Source organism: Entelurus aequoreus, linkage group LG17 (genome assembly GCF_033978785.1).
Source record: "Entelurus aequoreus isolate RoL-2023_Sb linkage group LG17, RoL_Eaeq_v1.1, whole genome shotgun sequence".
NCBI classification, from domain to species: Eukaryota; Metazoa; Chordata; class Actinopteri; order Syngnathiformes; family Syngnathidae; genus Entelurus; species Entelurus aequoreus.
This window is the reverse complement of record NC_084747.1, coordinates 17,934,855-17,957,012: the sequence shown is the minus strand read 5'-3', so window position 1 is coordinate 17,957,012 and position 22,158 is coordinate 17,934,855. Positions and strand designations below refer to the sequence as shown.

At 40.0% G+C, this 22,158-nt stretch overlaps 1 protein-coding gene across 1 annotated transcript in view; it reads left to right on the top strand.

The window, feature by feature from the left end:
• Positions 1-22,158, top strand: part of adamts3 (ADAM metallopeptidase with thrombospondin type 1 motif, 3) — a 452,399-nt gene that overhangs the window by 95,234 nt on the left and 335,007 nt on the right. The window contains exons 4-5 of the mRNA XM_062024353.1: positions 11,073-11,156; positions 15,345-15,501. Of these exons, the coding sequence (XP_061880337.1) occupies positions 11,073-11,156; positions 15,345-15,501 (241 nt within the window). The remainder of the gene's footprint in view (positions 1-11,072; positions 11,157-15,344; positions 15,502-22,158) is intronic.

Below are 22,158 nucleotides of genomic sequence, written 5' to 3'. Positions count from 1 at the left end.
GATCTAATCTCAGACTTAGGTTGGTTAGATCTAGTCTAGCAGCGGGTGCTAAAACCCCAACTATCTATATATAGTCCAACACAAAGAGGGCTGTACTGGGCAAGGATAGTTCCGTCCTATTGTCATGAAAAAAACCGCTTATGAGATGCAAAAGAGAAACCATTCTGTCAATGCCAACGAAAGCCGTTACAGTGGAATTTCCCCTCGTTAAGGTGAGGTATTATGTGGCAAATCGTTTGTGTCTAGTCTATAGATTGCACACGCTGTTTAGCACGTGGTATTTGGATCTTAGGGTTTACTTTTCAACTGTTTTAAGCCAGCACTACTATTTGTCTGCAACCCTCCCATCATCATTACAACTTCCTTACCTCATGCAGTACTTCTCCTCCTGTACTGCTACATCAAATCATCCCCGACAGTTGAATTGACTTCTCTGCAAGCCTCCCTAAGGAGTTCCACTTTTTTTTTTTCTTTTGCATAATCTGTCACGGAGAATAGGTCACAGAATGCACATCTTCCAACTAGTTCAACATAAAAACTCTGGATTTTTAAATGTGAAAGTCACCGCCCTATTGCTAGTCATCACAAACAGTCCTTTTTTTTTGCCACTGTAATTAATAAAACATGATGCAAATATATTGACTCGAAACTTACTTTCTCCGTTGTCATGGCGACGGAGCTCACCCATTATCGTGCCATCGGCTGACCCAGGAGTATAATAAGGGTCCGACGTTGCCTCTCTATTAGCATGTGCAGTATGGTATCAATTCATTTCATAAGAATTGCACCTTTTGTCTGCCCCGACGGGTAATTATTAGGTCCGGATTTAAATAAATGATTTCATACACACACAATGCATACTTTTTATAGGCGCTGACGTCAAACGTGAAACCATTCAAACAGCCAATCCATCAGTGTATTTATTATGTCCCAGATTCCTGCAGATAGCGAGGCCCGTGTTGATCCCCGAAGGGGAAATTTGATCCCACGGGCTGATTAAAAACCACATTTCGCTTTAAAACTCGGTGATAGACGCCTCAGCTGGAGATGCCAGTACTCGTGCGTGCCGATTGTACATCGCACTTGCGTGTTTTGGAAGCCGATGGCGTCAGAAGTCGTGCCTTCTCCAGCGGGTTCCAATGCTTCGGACGACAATTAGCTGATTAAGTCGTCCCGCCCTTGCGAGACAATTTTGTTTTATTTATGACCCGCTCAAATTTTATAGGCATCCCATAAAACTGCGTGCCCAGTTTGTTCTCATACTCTGCAGAATAAAAGCAAAACCAATGAGATCAAATTCACCATTTCTCGCATTTACAGCCTCAAATAGGGATGATGTTTGATAAGAAATTATCGAGTTCGAGCCTATTATCGAATCCTCTTATCGAACCGATTCCTTATCGATTCTCTTACCGAGTCCAGATAGGTTGTTGTATATGGAAAAAAAACACACAATATTTGGTTTAACAAAAGCTCACTTTTATTATATAAGAAAAAATAAATAAATATTGACTGTTACCACCCTAAAAAAATGAAATAAAATAAATACATATTGACTGTTGTTACCCAAAGTATATTAAGTGGGATTTTTCAGAAAAACAAATATATACAGTAACACAAAAACAACCTGTCTCTGTGATCACTATAGGTGTATAAATAATAATATAGTGTTAAATAAAATCAGTCCCTTGGGCACAAAACTGAAAATAATACAGCTCTCCAAAAAGTGCACTTCTGCTGCTATTGGAACATAACTGTTTGTTATGATGCTTTGACATTTTTGCACTTTATTTCTTCATTGAAAGAAAATTCTATGAAGAGAAAAGTTGTTTGCAAATGTGGTTACAATGCTAAAAAATGAAAAGTTAAAGCTAAAAAAAGAAATACACTTTATTGAGTTAACATTATTTCTTTATAGGGGGAAAGATGTGATGTTATGAGCTAGGCTAGGGAATATAACAACTACGCTACCCAGCATGCAACGGGAGTGACGAGCATGCGCGGTAGCCCCGAAAAGTGTTGTTGCGTGTCGCCACCCGGCAGCTAAGAAAGTAAACGTCAAGAACTCAGCCAACGCATTATTTATAATTAGACAGACAACACATATACAGTGTGATTTTGTTTTGTTTACAAGGAAAGAAAAACAAAAGTTAAAAAAGGGAGATATGTGTTGTATATATACGTATGTGCTGCGGTTGCTTTAAGAACATTGTGACAGCTGCCGTAAAGGAGGTGCGTTGCTAGCCTGGTTGCTATGTTTCCGGTTGGTCGTAAAAGTGTTGGTCATGTGTTTGTACCCTGCTCAAATCTCTCAGTAAAGTTATTCATTGGATTATACCTTTTTGTTTTGAACTTTATTACACCTTGGAGCGGTTTTTCCGGTCCATTGTTTTTCCTGCTTTCCCTATCTGCGCCTAATGACTGAGCTACGTGACGTCATTTCTTGTGATGTCTCAAAGGGCATTTCTGGTCGGGACGGGATTCGTTCCCAGGGATTCGAATAAAGAACCAACTCTTTTTCTTTACTATAGTGGTCTCGATATCGGGTACCGGTTCTCAAAAAGGGATTCGAGTCCGAGGACTCGGTTCTTTTCTTATCGAACAACCGGGAAAACCGGCTTCGAGTATCATCCCTAGCCTCAAAAGACCACCTGGTGATGGTTTATTTATTATTAGACACGCACAACAATGTTGCATCGAGGAACGTCACGTTTTCTGCGATGGGATCTTACTGTACAAATGGTATCAAAATAAGAGCTTCACTTTTTCCGCATTTTGTTATGTTACAGCTAGAGATGTCCGATAATGGCATTTTTGCCAAAATCCGATATTGTCCAACTCTTAATTACGGATTCCGATATCAACCGATACCGATATATACAGTCGTGGAATTAACACATTATTATGCCTAATTTTGTTGTGATGCCCCGCTGGATGCATTAAACAATGTAACAAGGTTTTCCAAAATAAATCAACTCAAGTTATGGAAAAAAAATGCCAACATGGCACTGCCATATTTATTATTGAAGTCACAAAGTGCATTATTTTTTTTCAACATGCCTCAAAACAGCAGCTTGGAATTTGGGACATGCTCTCCCTGAGAGCATGGGGAGGTTGAGGTGGGCGGGGAGTGTATATTGTAGCGTCCCGGAAGAGTTAGTGCTGCAAGGGGTTCTGGGTATTTGTTCTGTTGTGTTTATGTTGTGTTACGGTGCGGATGTTCTCCCGAAATGTGTTTGTCATTCTTGTTTGGTGTGGGCATATTTGTAACAGTGTTAAAGTTGTTTATACGGTCACAGTGTGACCTGTATGGCTGTTGACCAAGTATGCCTTGCATTCACTTGTGTGTGTGAAAAGCCGTAGATATTATGTGATTGGGCCGGCACGCAAAGGCAGGGCCTTTAAGGCACGCCCCCAATATTGTTGTCTGGGTGGAAATCGGGAGAAATTCAGGAGAATGGTTGCCCCGGGAGGTTTTCGGGAGGGGCTCTGAAATTCGGGAGTCTCCCGGGAAAATCGGGAGGGTTGGCAAGTACGACTGGGAGACGCAACTGCTCTGTACTTCTCCCTACGTCCGTGTACCACTCCGTACAGCGGCGTTTTAAAAAGTCATAGATTTTACTTTTTGAAACCGATACCGATAATTTCCGATATTACATTTTAAAGCATTTATTGGCCGATAATATCGGCAGTCCGATATTATCGGACATCTCTGGTAACAGCATTATTCCAAAATGAAACAAATAATTTGTTGCTGTGCTTTTATTTTGGCGGCTCTTCACGTTTTTGTTGGTGTTTTCCCCCGGCTGCTTCATTTCTATCCCGAAGCATTTCCCCTCACCTGTTTTTTGTTTGCAATCAAGACTATTTAAGCTAATCCTTTTCCCTACCTTTGTTGTCGGGACATTGTTATCGATTCTCTACTCACTGGTGACCACAGACGATCCTTTTGATGCTAAGCGCGAGTACACTCGCACTTTGTGGACGCCATCTGCTCCACATGTCCTGTAAGTGTTTTGCATTTTGTTTTGTTTGGTCAGAGCACTTCCCCGTTGCTCTCGCTTTTTTGCTCGTTGTATCAATAAATAATCAATTTTTTACTGCCCGCTGCTACCTCGTTCGTCTGCATCCTAAAATCGCAACAACCTCCTTCCATGACGCACCGTTTATCAACGCTGGGCAAACAGAGAAGCAACCTGAAAGGAACAACGATGGCCCCTTTTTGCTCTGTTAAAGCATCCATTTCTTAAGAGTCTCCTCTTCTGTTCAGCTCTTGCCTTCATTTCACATATTAAGATGCTAACATTGTTAAGTTAAAGTTAAAGTACCAATGATTGTCACACTAGGTGTAGTAAAATTTCACTCTACAGATAAAATAACAAAACGATAAAATGCAAAGGTTTAAGTCAACATGATCATCATTTTTTTTAGTGAGAGTTCTGTGCAGCGCTCGCAATTGGTTGACGGCGCGATTCGCACCCTGAACTCCATTGTAGAAATGTGTGTTTTTACATTTAAGTTAAAAGTTTAAGTATCAATGATTGTCACACACACACACTAGGTGTGGCAAAATGATTCTCTGCATTTGACCCATCCCCTTGTTCACCCCCTGGGATGTGAGGGGAGCAGTGAGCAGCAGCGATGGCCGCGCCCGGGAATCATTTTTGGTGATTTAACCCCCAATTCCAACCCTTGACGCTGAGTGCCAAGCAGGGAGGTAATGGCTCCCATTTTTATAGTCTTTGGTATGACTCGGCCGGGGTTTGAACTCACGACCTACGGATCTCAGGGCGGACAATGTAATATAATATTGTTTGTACAAAATTCCTACGGCAAAGATGACTAATTTGAGTAAGAGGAGTAAAATAATGAGTAAATTCGTGAAATATAGCCAGTTGGCATTTATGCTGATAACACGTTGACACCAAGCGCATTACAGTAATTCAACAAAAACATTATTAAAAAAACAAAACAAAACCCCCCTGAGTCACAGTTGAAAAATCACTGAATATACAGAAAAATAAGTAGATTAACAACTTCCTGTGGACCATGTGGCTCCTGGATTATTCCACATTTTCCAGAGGGCATTGAGTGTTGGGGGTGATTATTCATGGACAAATCTAGTTAGAGGAAGAGAGGACGGGCATAAATTGTTTCCAGGGTCCAAGGTAGTTTGAATTCATCTCATGAATATGCAAGCGAGTTGGCACAGTCCTTATCTATCGATGTTCACGAGATATCTGATATGCTGGCTCCGTCGTGTTTTGGCACTCATACTTTTTCATTTCTGGTATTTATCCACCTTCTTAATCAGATCTGTATATGACATATACCATGGTTCGTGGATTATGTCCGAGTCCAGCCAACTTTACCCCACAGGCAAAAACTAACACAATGAAATATGAACTTGAAGGGTTAAAAAAACCCACCTACTATCTGATATATCACTAAGCTTTAGAACTTTGTTGTCTATACTTTGGTGGAGCGGGGACTAAATCTAATAGTTGGCTGTCTCCCCCCCCATTCAACACGTACAGACGTAGCATTATTTACTGTTGAGTTTGTTGCCCTAAAACGAGACTAGCAATGTAACAATAAAAGTAGGGATCCAGTTTTATTCACGACCTTACAGCTACTCCAGGTGCTAGCTGCTGGCCTCTAACACATACACATAATGTCGTAATATGAACAGCCCGTACATTTCGCAACATACAAAGCACAGAACAGCTCCATTTCAAAAAGAGCGGTAAAACAAAAGTAGTGAACGGAAGGAAAAAAGTGATAACGCCGGACGAGCAGAAATGCACAAAGCCATGTTTGTTTACAGTGGTAGTCTGCTTTTTCTTCAGCACCTGCAGTAAGCGAACTCGTCCAAAAGATGGCGACATAGCACAAACAAACACACACACCTTTCCGTTTATGTTAGGTTCTGCGCATGTCAAAGTAAAGTATTCCGATTTAATGTGCGATGCATGAAAATGCACGTCACAGATCTTTTTTTTCTTCAGGGGTGTCAATCTCATTTTAGCTCGGAGGCCACATGGAGGAAAATCTGTGCACACGCGGGCCGGACTATTAAAGCCATGGCATTAAAACTGAAAATATAAATATTGTTTTCTTTGTCTTACTTTGGCCAAAAATAGAACAAACACATTCCGAAAATATTGCAATAAAAATATAGAAGAAAATACCGGCAGCGGTAAAGTTTAGATCCATGAAGGAAAGAAGAAAGTGAATGAATGTTTATATAAAAAAAAAACTGATACATCACTAATCTTTAGAACTTTGTTGTAAAAATCTCATCCCGTGTCTGTCCCTGACACCCGCATTTCAGGCTCTGGAAACACTCTGTGGAAACGCTCCCCACCCACACTGCTTGGTGCCTCGTCTGAGCTGCTGTGACTTAGATTACCATAGTAACTAATTACATTACCATAGTAACTAATATGTAATGCAAAAGTGCAGATTCCAACCACTTAAATACTTTGCATAGTTCAAGACTTCCGGTCATTAGAAAACTTCACTGCACATCATAATGGCAGCTACACTTTCCATTTTAAAGATCTAAAAAAATATCTGGGAATGTCCGGCGGGCCAGATTGAAAAGTTTAAGGGATTTTGGCAATGCAACTGTGAGGGATAGTTAGTTGGCAACAAGCGTCCACAACAGATAAAACAATGTTGCTCAATTATTGTAACGTCGGTCAACACGCTTTAAGGAGGACAGGAATTCCATCAATCACTTTATTAAGCAAAACTGTTAAATGTCAGCCGTAACTACCATATTTTTCGGAGTATAAGTCGCTCCGGAGTATAAATCGCACCGGCCGAAAATGCATAATAAAGAAGGAAAAAAACATATATAAGTCGCACTGGAGTTTAAGTCGCATTTTTGGGGGAAATGTATTTGATAAAAGCCAACACCAAGAATAGACATTTGAAAAACAATTTAAAATAAATAAAGAATAGTGAACAACAGGCTGAATAAGTGTACGTTATATGAGGCATAAATAATCAACTGAGAACGTGCCTGGTATGTTAACGTAACATATTATGGTAAGAGTCATTCAAATAATGAAATCTTATACGTCTAGTCTCTTACGTGAATGAGCTAAATAATATTATTCGATATTTTACGGTAATGTGTTAATAATTTCACACATAAGTCGCTCCTGAGTATAAGTCGCACTCCCGACCAAACTATGAACAAAACCGCGACTTATAGTCCGAAAAATACGGTATGCTAAAAACATGAGTAAATAAGACTTCTATCTGGCAGAACTGGACCTTTGCTTCCGTACAAACCGGGCCAAAACCGACTCTTTGTCATCTGTCATTTCTCTCACCTGCACTCATTAGACTCTGCCACTGATGCGTTTATGGACACACAAAAAGTCGGACAACTCCAACACCAAACAGATGTGCGGTTATTCTACTGTCATTCATTAAGAATGTTAATTTCTGTATATTAATCAGGAAATGTTACAGAGATAAAGTTACAGGAATGTAGCCTTTTATCCCATGATTACATCTCATTGGGGTCTACCTAAAACCTAAGGCCCGTTAAGCTTTTCAATCAGGCCACCCGGACATTCCCAAATATTTTTTTTACATCTTTAAGATGGAAAGTGTAGCTGCCATTATGATGTGCAGTGATGTTTTCAAATGACCGTAAGTCTTGAACTATACAAAGTATTTCAATGGTTGGAATCTGTGCTTTTGCATGATATACTAGTTACTATGGTAATCTAATTAGTTACTATGTTAATCTAATTAGTTACCAGACGAGGCACCAAGCAGTGTGGGTGGGGAGCGTTTCCACAGAGTGTTTCCAGAGCCTGAAATGCGGGTGTCAGGGACAGACACAGAAGGAAATTTTTCCAAAAAAGTTCTAAAGCTTAGTGATATATCAGATGTATCAGATTGTAGGTGTTTTTTTTTTTACCCTTTACGTTCATATTTTGCTGTGTTTGTTGCATTTTGCTTGATTGTAAAATATGACAATTGAGAGGGGGTGTGACGTTCATATGTTGTCAATATTCAGTGTTTTATCCTTCATAGTTAATATTGTAAATCCCACATATCTTTATTTTCATGTACATTCTGGGTGTCTCATTCAGTAAAAAAATTAAAAAATTATATTCTGTTTTTTAAGGCGGTCTGTCATAACGTTTTTAGCAATCAGACATTATTGTGTGGTTTGGTATTAGTGTTACTAAAAATCAGACACTTTTTTTTCTCTAAATTTGGCCCCCTAGTCAAAATAATTCCCCAGGCCTGCATTAGACTCAGCCACTGATGCGTTTATGGACACACAAAAAGTCGGACAACTCCCAACACCTAATCAGATGTGTGTTTATTCCACTGTCATTTATTAAGAATGTACATTTATGGATATTAATCAGGAAATGTTAGCAGAATATACTAATAAAAATATATATTTTACAGACATAAAGTTACAGGAATGTAGACTTTATCCCATGATTACATCTCATTGTGCAACATGAGAGTGTTTTAGGTAGACCTGGGCAAATTAAGGCCCGTTAAGCTTTTCAATCTGGCCCGCCGGACATTCCCAAATAATTTTTTTAGATCACTTCATTTCTATAGCTTAACAAAAGCAAAAAAATTGGCGTTTTGAATGCATTTTTATTCATCCCAATGACTCAGTTTCTTTCTTTTCTTTCTCCAGTGAACAATTGAAGACAATGTACAATACAGAAGTATGAAAAATAACATAACCCATTAAACTAATTAACTAACCCAATTGGCACATGTAGGGCAGTATGCAAGTGCGCAGCCTTTGCAGATATATTTCTTACACCTGCAGCACACAGTGTGTGTTTTACAGTTCTTCTTTTGAGGGCAGAACTGACATCTCTCCCTCTTACTTGCCCCAGCTGGGGAAGTGGCTGTGGTAGCTGCATCCTCAGGTTGATCAGGAGCTCCTGCACTCTGAATAGCTTTTACAACTGCTGCTTCCTTCTTTCAATGAGTGGAATTACAAGTGCCTTTCCCAGCTTCTCCAGGAACACCCTCCTCTTGTTCTGCTTACGAGACATCCATGTCGGGTTGATCTCTCTCTAAAACACAAAGGCATTGTAGGAGGAAACATCTATGATGTTGTGGAAGATGACCAGGGGCCAGCGGGCAGTCATCCTTCTCCAGCTGTATGTTCCAATCACCTTTTCTAGGTTGTCCACACCTCCCTTGTTGCGATTGTAGTCTAGGGTGATGACTGGCTTCCTGTCCTCACGATCGCTAACGTCACCATCTGTGTGCAGTGTGCTCAGAAGAACTACATTGTCCCAGACCTCTCTTATGGCTGCAAGTTTGTCTGTCACACGTCTTGCTGGTTTTGACTCACTGTCATCAAATCGTATCAGTCTTGAGTCGGTGTGAAAGAGTTTGAGTGGCATTGTGGCTCGGAAAATTGGCCTTCCACTCTCTGCATCCCATAGACTAGTTGCAGCCTCACCTCGGGACCTGTATACACCGGCTAAGATTAGCAGCCCCTAAGTAGGCCTGCAGGTCAGTCTCATCCATCTTTTTCCAGCTGTCTCCATATTTGCGAAAACCCTCCAAATTTGTCATCTCCAGGATTATTTTTTCAATTGCTGGTGTGATAAACAGGTAGAATGTAGACACAATGTCATGGGCATGAGAAACGGCATACCTTGTGGGTCCTGGGGTCATCTTTATGATGTTTTGTTCTGCATGCCTGCCTTGATGGTCATATGCTATGTTATTTTGCCATTTTTTGAAAGGAAAGTCTCTCTTTCAGCTTCAGGTTTTTCTTCTTCTGAAGATGATTCATCATGCTCTGGATTGTATTCCTCCCCATCTTCTTCTTCTGATACATCCTCCACTTCCTCTTCTGAATCAGAGTTGTCTTGCTGGACATCTGAAAAAATCGTCTCTAGAGCCTCTTCGGCGGTATAACGCACACTCATGGCTTCAGCGCAGACAGAATTCGGGGCCCTGTGATCTGCAGCACCTTTATAATCTCTGGAAATCCACAGAAAAAGAGCTGTGCTACTGATGGACTATATAACAACTAAAACATTGTAACATTCTGTGATGTATAAATAACTCTGTGACTTTGATTTCAACACTTTGTGACTCACTGGTCATTTTGACCCAAAGACCACCTTTGTATATTTTTTTGTACAGCTTACATGGAAATGTGAATAAAAGCAACATTTCACTTTTTCTACTGTTGGTGCCAAAGCTAGGAAAAGTCATAAAATTTCAAGTTAAAAAAATATCGTTCACGGGATTTTTTTTGTGGTTTTTAACACAGTGGCGGGTCAAAATGACCCGAGGACAACAGGAGGGTCAAGGTGGTCTGTCATAATGTTTTTAGCATTCAATCAGACATTATTGTGAGGTTTTGTATTAGTGCTTCCTCTAAATTTGGCCCCCTAGTCAAAATAATTCCCCAGGCCTGCATTAGACTCAGCCACTGATGCGTTCATGGACTCACAAAAAGTCGGACAACTCCCAACACCTAATCAGATGTGTGTTTATTCCACTGTCATTTATTAAGAATGTACATTTATGGATATGAATCAGGAAATGTTAGCAGAATATGCTAATAAAAAGATATATTTTACAGACATAAAGTTACAGGAATGTAGCCTTTATCCCATGATTACATCTCATTGTGCTATATGAGAGTGTTTTGCTCTGATTTGACTTGTTTTCATGTGAGTACAAATTACTTCCAAAGCAGGACCACCACCCAGACATACAATACTACCACATAGCTCATGACAAACAAGATTTTTTTTTTTTTTTTTCATTGTAGGTGGGCCAAATCACTTATATTAAAACAATAATATTATGGAAATGACTGCTGTCATTTGAATAAACGATTTAAATTGGCATGATGTCAGGTGTGCTGCTGGTGTGACCACGGCGTGGACGTCTGATGTTGCTCACGTATTGCTCGCAGACATTCAATATTAGAGGCAACATTGGCCCCTAGAGATCCCGACAGCCTCTGGAAAGTACAGCCACAAGAAAGAAGACGATGGATGAATTATGAATGATTGTTCTGTGTCTTGAAGGTGAATGAGATCTACCACGACGAGTCCCTGGGAGTCCACATCAACGTGGTCCTGGTGAGGATGATCATGCTGGGGTATGCCAAGGTGAGCGTTCAACATTATATTCATACCATGTGACCATTTGAGCAATTTACACGTGGTTGTATTGTTATGCCCATTCGATCCATTTCCACCGAAATTGGGTCCCCGTTTTGGTACGGCAAAAAATCGCGGGACACAAACTAATCGGTTTGTCACGTTTAATTCTGCGGGATTGAGCGCCTGTACAAAGTTATCGAGTAGGGTTGCAAAATAAGCCACCATGGGGCCAAAGAAAGTTGCAAGTAACAGCACCTTGACAAAAAAAAGGTGAGAAACACAATTTAATTCAAGAATTGGATGACGGTCAGTCCTGGATTACATCAGCATGTTTACTTGAGCCAGTTAGCATTGAAACGTCCTCCGATAAACACGCAATCTCGGTCTTCTATTTGCGTGAAATCACTCACAAAAGGTAAACATGACGGGCTATAGGCTACCGGGGCCTGGCAGCTACACAACAGTTAAGTACACAATCGCACACAAGCGAGACATACGTAAAAAAGTGTCCTCAATTTAACAATAATAACAACTAGAAAATTCCCGCGGACATTTTGATGGGCCTGCTGTCTGTGCCCTGGACCTCAGGCCGGGGGTCGCCGGAAGCCGCCGTGCTTTGAAGATGGTGCCGAGTGTCTGAATCCGTGAGTTTTAGGTGTGACTGTACAAAATGAGCCACAGAGCTAGCCTAAAATGTTAGCATGTTTACATAAATTTGCTAACATTTAGCATGTGTGCTAACGTTAGCATGATAACAGTCAGCATGTTTCATATACAAACCCCGTTTTCATATGAGTTGGGAAATTGTGTTAGATGTAAATATAAACGGAAGACAATGATTGGCAAATCATTTTCAACCCATATTCAATTGAATGCACTACAAAGACAACATATTTGATGTTCAAACTCATACACTTTATTTTTTTTGCAAATAATAATCAACTTAGAATTTCATGGCTGCAAAGACAACATATTTGATGTTCAAACTGATAAAAAAAAATGTTTTTTGCAAATAATCATTAACTTTAGAATTTGATGCCAGCAAGACGTGACAAAGAAGTTGGGAAATGTGGCAATAAATACTGATAAAGTTGAGGAATGCTCATCAAACACTTATTTGGAACATCCCACAGGTGAACAGGCAAATTGGGAACAGGTGGGTGCCATGATTGGGTATAAAAGTTGATTCCATGAGATGCTCAGTCATTCACAAACAGGGATGGGGCGAGGGTCACCACTTTGTCAACAAATGCCTGAGCAAATTGTTGAACAGTTTAAGAAAAACCTTTCTCAACCAGCTATTGCAAGGAATTTAGGGATTTCACCATCTACGCTCCGTAATATCATCAAAGGGTTCAGAGAATCTGGAGAAATCACTGCACGTAAGCAGCTAAGCCCGTGACCTTCCATCCCTCAGGCTGTACTGCATCAACAAGCGACATCAGTGTGTAAAGGATATCACCACATGGGCTCAGGAACACTTCAGAAACCCACTGTCAGTAACTACAGTTGGTCGCTACATCTGTAAGTGCAAGTTAAAACTCTCCTATGCAAGGCGAAAACCGTTGATCAACAACACCCAGAAACGCCGTCGGATTCGCTGGGCCTGAGCTCATCTAAGATGGACTGATACAAAGTGGAAAAGTGTTCTGTGGTCTGATGAGTCCACATTTCAAATTGTTTTTGGAAACTGTGGACGTTGTGTCCTCCGGACCAAAGAGGAAAAGAACCATCCGGATTGTTATAGGCGCAAAGTTGAAAAGCCAATGTCTGTGATGGTATGGGGGTGTATTAGTGCCCAAGACATGGGTAATTTACACGTCTGTGAAGGCGCCATTAATGCTGAAAGGTACATACAGGTTTTAGAGCAACATATGTTGCCATCCAAGCAATGTTACCATGGACGCCCCTGCTTATTTCAGCAAGACAATGCCAAGCCACGTGTTACATCAACGTGGCTTCATAGTAAAAGAGTGCGGGTACTAGACTGGCCTGCCTGTAGTCCAGACCTGTCTCCCATTGAAAATGTGTGGCGCATTATGAAGCCTAAAATAGCACAAGGGAGACCCCCGGACTGTTGAACAACTTAAGCTGTACATCAAGCAAGAATGGGAAAGAATTCCACCTGAGAAGCTTCAAAAATGTGTCTCCTCACTTCCCAAACCTTTACTGAGTGTTGTTAAAAGGAAAGGCCATGTAACACAGTGGTGAACATGCCCTTTCCCAACTACTTTGGCACGTGTTGCAGCCATGAAATTCTAAGTGGATTATTATTTGCAAAAAAAATAAAGTGTATGAGTTTGAACATCAAATATGTTGTCTTTGTAGTGCATTCAACTGAATATGGGTTGAAAAGGATTTGCAAATCATTGTATTCCGTTTATATTTACATCTAACACAATTTCCCAACTCATATGGAAACGGGGTTTTTACTAAGTTATATGACTCTAAGGCAGTGGTTCTTAACCTTGTTGGAGGTACCGAACCCCACCAGTTTCATCTGCGCATTCACCGAACCCTTCTTTAGTGAAAAAATAAACCTGCAAATCAGATGGAAAATTAAAGGGAACATTGTTTGGGGGTATCCATAATACGCCGATAGGGAGAAGTTTTTATTTACACGATGAGTCGGGTGTGTCTTGACCTCCACGGCGGAGGCTCCGTCGAACCCTTGAGGCCGACTCACCGAACCCCTAGGGTTCGATCGAACCCAGGTTAAGAACCACTGCGTACATCTAAGGTGTACGGCTACGGAAATAGAAACTAAAGTGTAAAATTACATTAAAAAGTTAGCATGCTTAAGTTAGCTTGCTAGCCTGCGATCGTTTGCAATGCCAACAGTGAACAATTGTCACATACCAAGTTACTGTATATGACTCTGGGGTGAACGGTTGCAAAACTACCTCAAAAAGTTAGCACGCTAATGTTAGCATGCTCGCGAGCTAACGTGAGCATGATAATAGTTAGCTTGTGTCACATACAAAGTTATATGTCTCTAAGGCAGGGGTCCCCAAACTACGGCCCGCGGGAAGTCCCAAGTAAAAAAAAAAAAAAAATACATTTTTAATATTTTTTCTTCAAAATCTGTCCTTTCTGATCCATTTTCTACCGCTTGTTACTCTCGGTGTCTCCTAGCCGCTTAGGCAAATCATATTGTCTAAAAATGCATTTTACCGTAGATAACATGACATCATCGTCAAGCGTGCTCTTTCAGTCAATTAGTGCGTGAGGAATATATATATATATATATATATATATATATATATATATATATATATATATATATATATATATATATATATATATATATATATATATATATATATATATATATATATATATACACTACCGTTCAAAAGTTTGGGGTCACCCAAACAATTTTGTGGAATAGCCTTCATTTCTAAGAACAAGAATAGACTGTCGAGTTTCAGATGAAAGTTCTCTTTTTCTCGCCATTTTGAGCGTTTAATTGACCCCACAAATGTGATGCTCCAGAAACTCAATCTGCTCAAAGGAAGGTCAGTTTTGTAGCTTCTGTAACGAGCTAAACTGTTTTCAGATGTGTGAACATGATTGCACAAGGGTTTTCTAATCATCAATTAGCCTTCTGAGCCAATGAGCAAACACATTGTACCATTAGAACACTGGAGTGATAGTTGCTGGAAATGGGCCTCTATCCACCTATGTAGATATTGCAGCAAAAACCAGACATTTGCAGCTAGAATAGTCATTTACCACATTAGCAATGTATAGAGTGTATTTCTTTAAAGTTAAGACTAGTTTAAAGTTATCTTCATTGAAAAGTACAGTGCTTTTCCTTAAAAAAAAAGGACATTTCAATGTGAACCCAAACTTTTGAACGGTAGTGTATATATATATATATATATACATACATACACATATATATGTATGTAAATATATATATATATATATATGTATGTATGTATCTAGTCGATAGAAAAGTGCTATATAGATGTAATCCATTATTAGTATTATTAATACTTACACATACAACGTCTTCAAGAGTATTAGAAAGTATCCAGTAACAAACGTGTCGGCACTGCGTCATGGCCTTGATCTAGTGAATCCTATTGGCCAGTAGATGTTTCCAAAAAACCACATTCAGACCCACAGCAGCTTGAGGCCTCAACAATCACAACAAGTATAATATTCGATTCCGTCTTCCCCCGCCAGTCCATCAGCCTCATCGAGAGAGGAAACCCGTCCCGTAGTCTGGAGAACGTGTGCCGCTGGGCGTTCAGCCAGCAGAAGGGCGACGTGGACCACGCCGAGCACCACGACCACGCCATCTTCCTCACCCGCCAAGGCTTCGGCCCCACCGGCATGCAAGGTGAGGAGAATCCTTTGTAACGCACCAGATGCTCTTTTTTTAGTCTCGCCTGGGCGGCGCGTTTTGTGCATAAGCTCGTCACAACAATTTTGCATGTGACAATTATGCAAATACACAACATTCAGAGGGAGAAACACGTGAAATGGCTTTTATCCGACACCATATATAGCTGACAGGCCCTAAAGAGCGGCTTTTCTCATCTCTGGGTGAGCATTTTCTAAGAAATGTTTGGTTTTTTTAACCCGTGTGAAGTTGTCCCCTTGTCACTGCCAACATGAAAATAGCACTGTCATTTGTCACTGTAAAAATGTTGTTGTACCCTTACGCTTTTGAAGTTATTCTAAAATACATAATGACTAGTCTTGTAGTCCAGTGCACCCACCTTGTCTAGTTATTCAACCACTGTACCGTGAGATACAGTCTGGTGTGCCGGGGGAGACTATCTAATTTCACCTATTTGGATTAAAAATATTTTTTGCAAACCAGTAATTTTAGTCTGCAAATGATGTGTTGTTGTTGAGTGTCGGTGCTGTCTAGAGCTCGGTGGAGTAACTGTGTTATACTCTTCCATACCAGTAGGTGGCAACCGGTAGCTAATTGCATTGTAAATGTCGGAAACAGCGGGTGGCAGGGTGCAGGTAAAAAGGTATCTAAGGCTTAAACCAAAAATAAACAAAAGGTGGGTGTCCCTAAGAAAAGGCATTGAAGCTTAGGGAAGGCTATGCAGAACGAAACTAAAACTGAACTGGCTACAAAATCAACAAAAACAGAATGCTGGACGACAGCAAAGACTTACTGTGGAGGTGTGAGGAGGGGGGGGGTGGGTTTGGTGGTAGCGGGGGTGTATATTGTAGCATCCCGGAAGAGTTAGTGCTGCAAAGGGTTCTGGGTATTTGTTCTGTTGTGTTTATGTTGTGTTACGGTGCGGATGTTCTCCCGAAATGTGTTTGTCATTCTTGTTTGGTGTGGGTTCACACAGTGTGGCGCATATTTTAACAGTGTAAAAGTTGTTTATACGGCTACCCTCAGTGTGACCTGTATCGCTGATGATTATGTATGCGTTGCATTCACATGTTTGTGCATACAGACGCCGCACATATCTTGTGACTGGGCTGGCACGTTGTTAGAATGGATGAAAAGCGGACGTGACGACAGCTCGTAGAGGACGTTAAAGCCAGTGTTTTAAGGCACGCCCCCAAGACTGTGGTCCCGGCGGACTATGAGATATAATGACTGATGAACACTTTCGTTGGATAATGAAGGTTGCCTCAGCTCAAAGCCTGAGCCCCGACATTAATGAACTAGCATCCAAGAAAAGATGTCAGGTATCTGGCTTGGGCACATCAGATTAGATCAGTGTGTTGCAAACTGAGCAGTTTAAAGTCCTGAATGGTTGTTTTATTCATTGTTATTTTATTTTCCAATGTATTAGCCTGTGGAAAAAGTTAATGTTGATATTTACCTCAGAAGGCTGCAAGTAGAAAAGAGGCATTCCATTTTTATTTAAATTGTATTTGATATGCCATTGATATTTTTAATTATTATTATTATTATTATTATTTGAAACTCGATTTTGCATGTCACTATAAAGTTATATAAGCCTTGCTTGTTCAATATTCAATGCAAAACTAGTTTGGGTCAATTTGTTCAACCTTGGCCCGCGGCTTTGTTCAGTTTGACATTGTGGCCCACTCTGTATTTGAGTTTGACACCCCTGCTATGGAGGGACGGAAACCTTCATTGTTAACTAGAAAAGCACTCAAAGAGCGCAAACCTCCGCCAGGCCCTTTCTGTCAATAGTAAAGAATCCTTTAAAAACCTCCTGAATTCCTCGTTCCTCAGCCCATTTGTCACATTTCCTGACTTTCTTCCAAAAAAATCTGCCCTTAACTTGAACACTTAAGTCGTTAACAAACAAACAAGGATAAACACACGACATTGCAAAGTCCTTGTGTGTTTGTTTTCTTTGTGTGTCGCTTCCAAACAGGCTACATTTTTGCATCGAGCGGGGTGAAATAAACAGAGTGAACCATCTTGTCAGTCATCCACTCTCTTTGTGTCTGTGGGTGGAGGCGGGGCTACTAGCGTACGCACACAAACGGACAAGTTCAACCTGGCGACGTAAACGTAAGGTAACTGTGTAGAGTTAATCCGGGTCAGCCACGAAATCCAATCCCCGGTTCTTTATCCCATTTGTGACATTTCCCGAGTTTTAGCAAAAATCCGCCCGTAATTTTATACATTTATACATTTACTAATAAACAAACAAACACAGATAAATACATGACATTGTTAATTCCGTGTGTTTTTGTTTTGTTTACCTGTCGCTTCCAAACAAGCTACTATAGGATTCACTCTTTGCATTGAGCGGAATTATATAAATAGAGTGAACCCTCTTGTCAGCCATCCACACTCTTTGTGTCTGTGGGTGGAGGCGGGGCTACTAGCGTACGCACACGGACGCCCTCGTGAGATAAACAAACGTAAACAAAAAAGGATAAATACATGACATTGTTAAGTCCGTGTGTGTTTGTTCTGCTTGCCTGCCTCGTCCAAACATGCTGCAAGAGGGTTCACTCTTTGCATTTGTGTCGTTAACAAACAAACAAGTAAACATACATGACATTGGCAAGTCCTTGTGTGTTTGTTTTGTTTGACTGTTGCTTCCAATCAGGCGACAAGATGGTTCACTCTTTGCGTCGAGCGGGATGAAATAAACAGAGTGAACCCTCTTGTCAGCCATCCACTCTCTTTGTGTCTGTGGGTGGAGGTGAGGCTACTATCTTACGCACACAGACAGATAAGTTCAACCTGGTGACGCAAACAAACGTAAACAAAAAAGGATAAATACATGACATTGTTAAGTCCGTGTGTGTTTGTTCTGTTTGCCTGTCGCGTCCAAACATGCCGCGAGAGGGTTCACTCTTTGCATTGAGCGGACTGCTTGTGTCGTTAACAAACAAACGAGGAACAATACTAGTACTGCAAAGTCCTTGTGTGTTTGTTTTGTTTGACTGCCGCTTCCAATCAGGCGACAAGAGGGTTCAGTCTTTGCGTCGAGCGGGATGAAATAAACAGAGTGAACCCTCTTGTCAGCCATCCACTCGCTTTGTGTCTGTGGGTGGAGGTGAGGCTACTATCTTACACACACACACAGACAGATAAGTTCAACCTCGTGATGTAAACAAACGTAAACAAAAAGGATAAATACATGACATTGTTAAGTCCGTGTGTGTTTGTTCTGCTTGACTGTCGCGTCCAATCAGGCCACAAGAGGGTTCACTCTTTGCATTGAGCGGACTACTTGTGTCGTTAACAAACAAACGAGGAACAATACATGACATTGCAAAGTCCTTGTGTGTTTGTTTTGTTTGACTGTCGCTTCCAATCAGGCCACAAGAGGGTTCACTCTTTGCGTCGAGCGGGATGAAATAAACAGTGTGAACCAGCTTGCCAGTCATCCACTCTCTTTGTGTCTGTGTGTGGAGGTGGGCCACTAGCATACACGCACGTAGATAAATTCAGCCTCGTAATGTAAACGTAAGGTAACTTATTAAAATAGATCCGGATTCAATCAATCAATCAATACATCAATCAATCAAAGTTTATTTCTATAGCCCTTAATCACAAGTGTCTCAAAGGGCTGCACAAAGCCCAATCCCGTGTTCCTTTTCCCATTTACGACAATTCTTAAAAATGTTATCAGTATCCGCCCTTAATTTTTTTGAGATATGTTACTAATTAACGAACAGACAAAATAAAGTAGTAAACCAATAAAATAGTTACACAGTTAAATAATAAAATAGTAAATTGAAAAAATTGTAACATAGTAACATTTTAAATGAGTAACTGTAAAATAATCAAATACTAAATGCAGTTTTGTTTGCGCACGCACGCACGCACACACGCACACACACACACACACACACACACACACACACACACACACACACTCACTCACACTGTTGGTGTGGTCGTCGAAGTGGGCAAATAATCAATAATGACGGTAAAATAATAAAATAGTAAATTAATAAAATAGTTGCAGTAAAATAATAAAATAGTAACATAGTAAAATAATAAAATAGTGACTGTACAACGATAAAATATTGATTAAAAAAAATAGTAACATAGTAAATTAGAAAAAAAATAAAAAAGGAACAGTCAAATATTAAAATAGTAACCATAAAATTAAATAATACATTAATGAAATAGTAAACCAATAAAATAATTACATTGTAAAATAATAAAAATGTAACAGCAAAAAAATTGTAAAACTATGTGATAAAAGAGTAACATAGTAAAACAATGAAACCACAAATTAATAGTAAAATATTAAAATACTAACCGTAACATTAAATAATACATTAATAAAATAGTAAACCAATCAAATAGCTACACAGTTAAATAATAAAATAGTAAATTGAAAAAATAGTAACAGAGTAAAATTTAAAATAAAAAATAGTAAATAGTAAATCACCAGCAGAGGTGCTATTGTTGCCCTTTTTATGTCAATTTAAGTTTTTATTTGCTCCTTTTTGCTTTTGTTTGCGCACGCACGCACGCACGCACGCACGCACGCACGCACACACACACACACACACACACACACACACACACACTCACTCACACTGTTGGTGTGGTCGTTGAAGTGGGCAAATAATCAATAATGACAGTAAAATAATAAAATAGTAAATTAATAAAATAGTTACAGTAAAATAATAAAATATTAACATAGTAAAATAATAAAATAGTGACTGTACAACGATAAAATATTGATTAAAAAATAGTAACATATTAATATAGAAAAAAAATAAAAAAGGAACAGTAAAATATTAAAATAGTAACCATAAAATTAAATAATACATTAATGAAATAGTAAACCAATAAAATAATTACATTGTAAAATAATAAAAATGTAACAGCAAAAAAATTGTAAAACTATGTGATAAAAGAGTAACATAGTAAAACAATGAAACCACAAATTAATAGTAAATATTAAAATACTAACCGTAACATTAAATAATACATTAATAAAATAGTGAACCAATCAAATAGTTACGCAGTTAAATAATAAAATAGTAAATTGAAAAAATAGTAACAGAGTAAAATTTAAAATAAAAAATAGTAAATAGTAAATCACCAGCAGAGGTGCTATTGTTGCCCTTTTTATGTCAATTTAAGTTTTTATTTGCTCCTTTTTGCTTTTGTTTGCATCTATTTCTTGTATTGGACACACGCACGCTCACACATACGCACACACACACACACACACACACACACACACACATACGCACCATACTTATTGTCCAGTTACTCATTAGCTGCAGGCCTGAGTGGGTGGACTACATCATTGCATCATGTTTGTCCTTTTCGGCTGGGACACGTCGTTCTGCTGCTGCATTATAAAGATTGTATTTATGAGTACTACCAAGCAATACTATCACATTTTCTAGGTTTCCCTGCGTGGTGAGAAATAGCGATACAGACACATAAATGATAAATAGAAGCAGTGTCTGTAAAAGTGAGCACAGCCCTCAGGTTTCAGCGAGAATGTCATCTCTTCTCCTCAAGAAACAATATTATAGAAAAATAATGCTGTCAAGTGATTATTTTTTAAACATCTGATCAATTACACTTTCATTTTAATTAAACCTTGTGGACAGCCTTCCCAGAAGAGTTGAAGCTGTAATAGCCGCAAAAGGTGGAACGGCATCATATTGAACCCTATGGGTTAGGAATGGGATGGCACTTCAAGTTCATATGTGAGTCAAGGCAGGTGGCCAAATACTTTTGGCAATTTAGTGTATTTGCCCTGCTCTGCTATAATTGCTTAAATGTGACGGGTGTATTGCATGTTATGATACAAGTGGGTAATATTTGGTACAGTTGGGGTCTGGGGAGGTACTACAGTACATTTCTGGTTTTGGAAAGCATGCTACTTATTTAACAACCCTGTGTGGAGGGGGGCGTGGCCCGCGGGCCTGCCGCGGAACAGGGTGTGCCAGGACCGGCCTCGAAGACAGCGACAGGCGCGTAGGTTATCTAATCACCTGTCGCCTTCATTAGCAGCAGCCGTGGTGAGACGAGTAGTTGGCGTTGGAGGCGCTGCTGGAAAGCAAAAGTCTCGCACCTTGTGAGAACAAAATCCAACAGTTATATACCCTGAATTCCTGGCAGTGTGTGGTGGTCTGAAGAACCCACTAGAGGGCTACCTCTACACCCTGTTTTGTTGAAAGATTAAGACGTTGACATCTGCGCTTACATCCCCAGCAGTGATTTCCCAACGGGCACGCTAAAAGAAACAAATTGCCTATTGCGTTTATGCTCTGGCGCTCTGTGAGGCCATTTGTGTCGATTTAAGAATGACTGCACAGAAGATTCCGGTAAGACGGCCTTCCCTTCACTTCCCTTTGCCGTCTAGGGGCATACAGATATTATTGGCTCGGCGCCTCCCGTAGTCGGGTCTGGTCAAAGGCTGAATTGAATCCCACGCCGCTCGGGAGCGACATCATACGATCTGTGCGCTGCTCCCTGCAGCCATTGTTAGCGTTTGATCAGCCATGTAGCGAGCGAGATGTCATTAGGCTTTTTTCTCTTGGTGTGTGACATGTTTTGAAAAGGAATCATTTTCACGGGGCCGAAATGAAAACAAAGCCA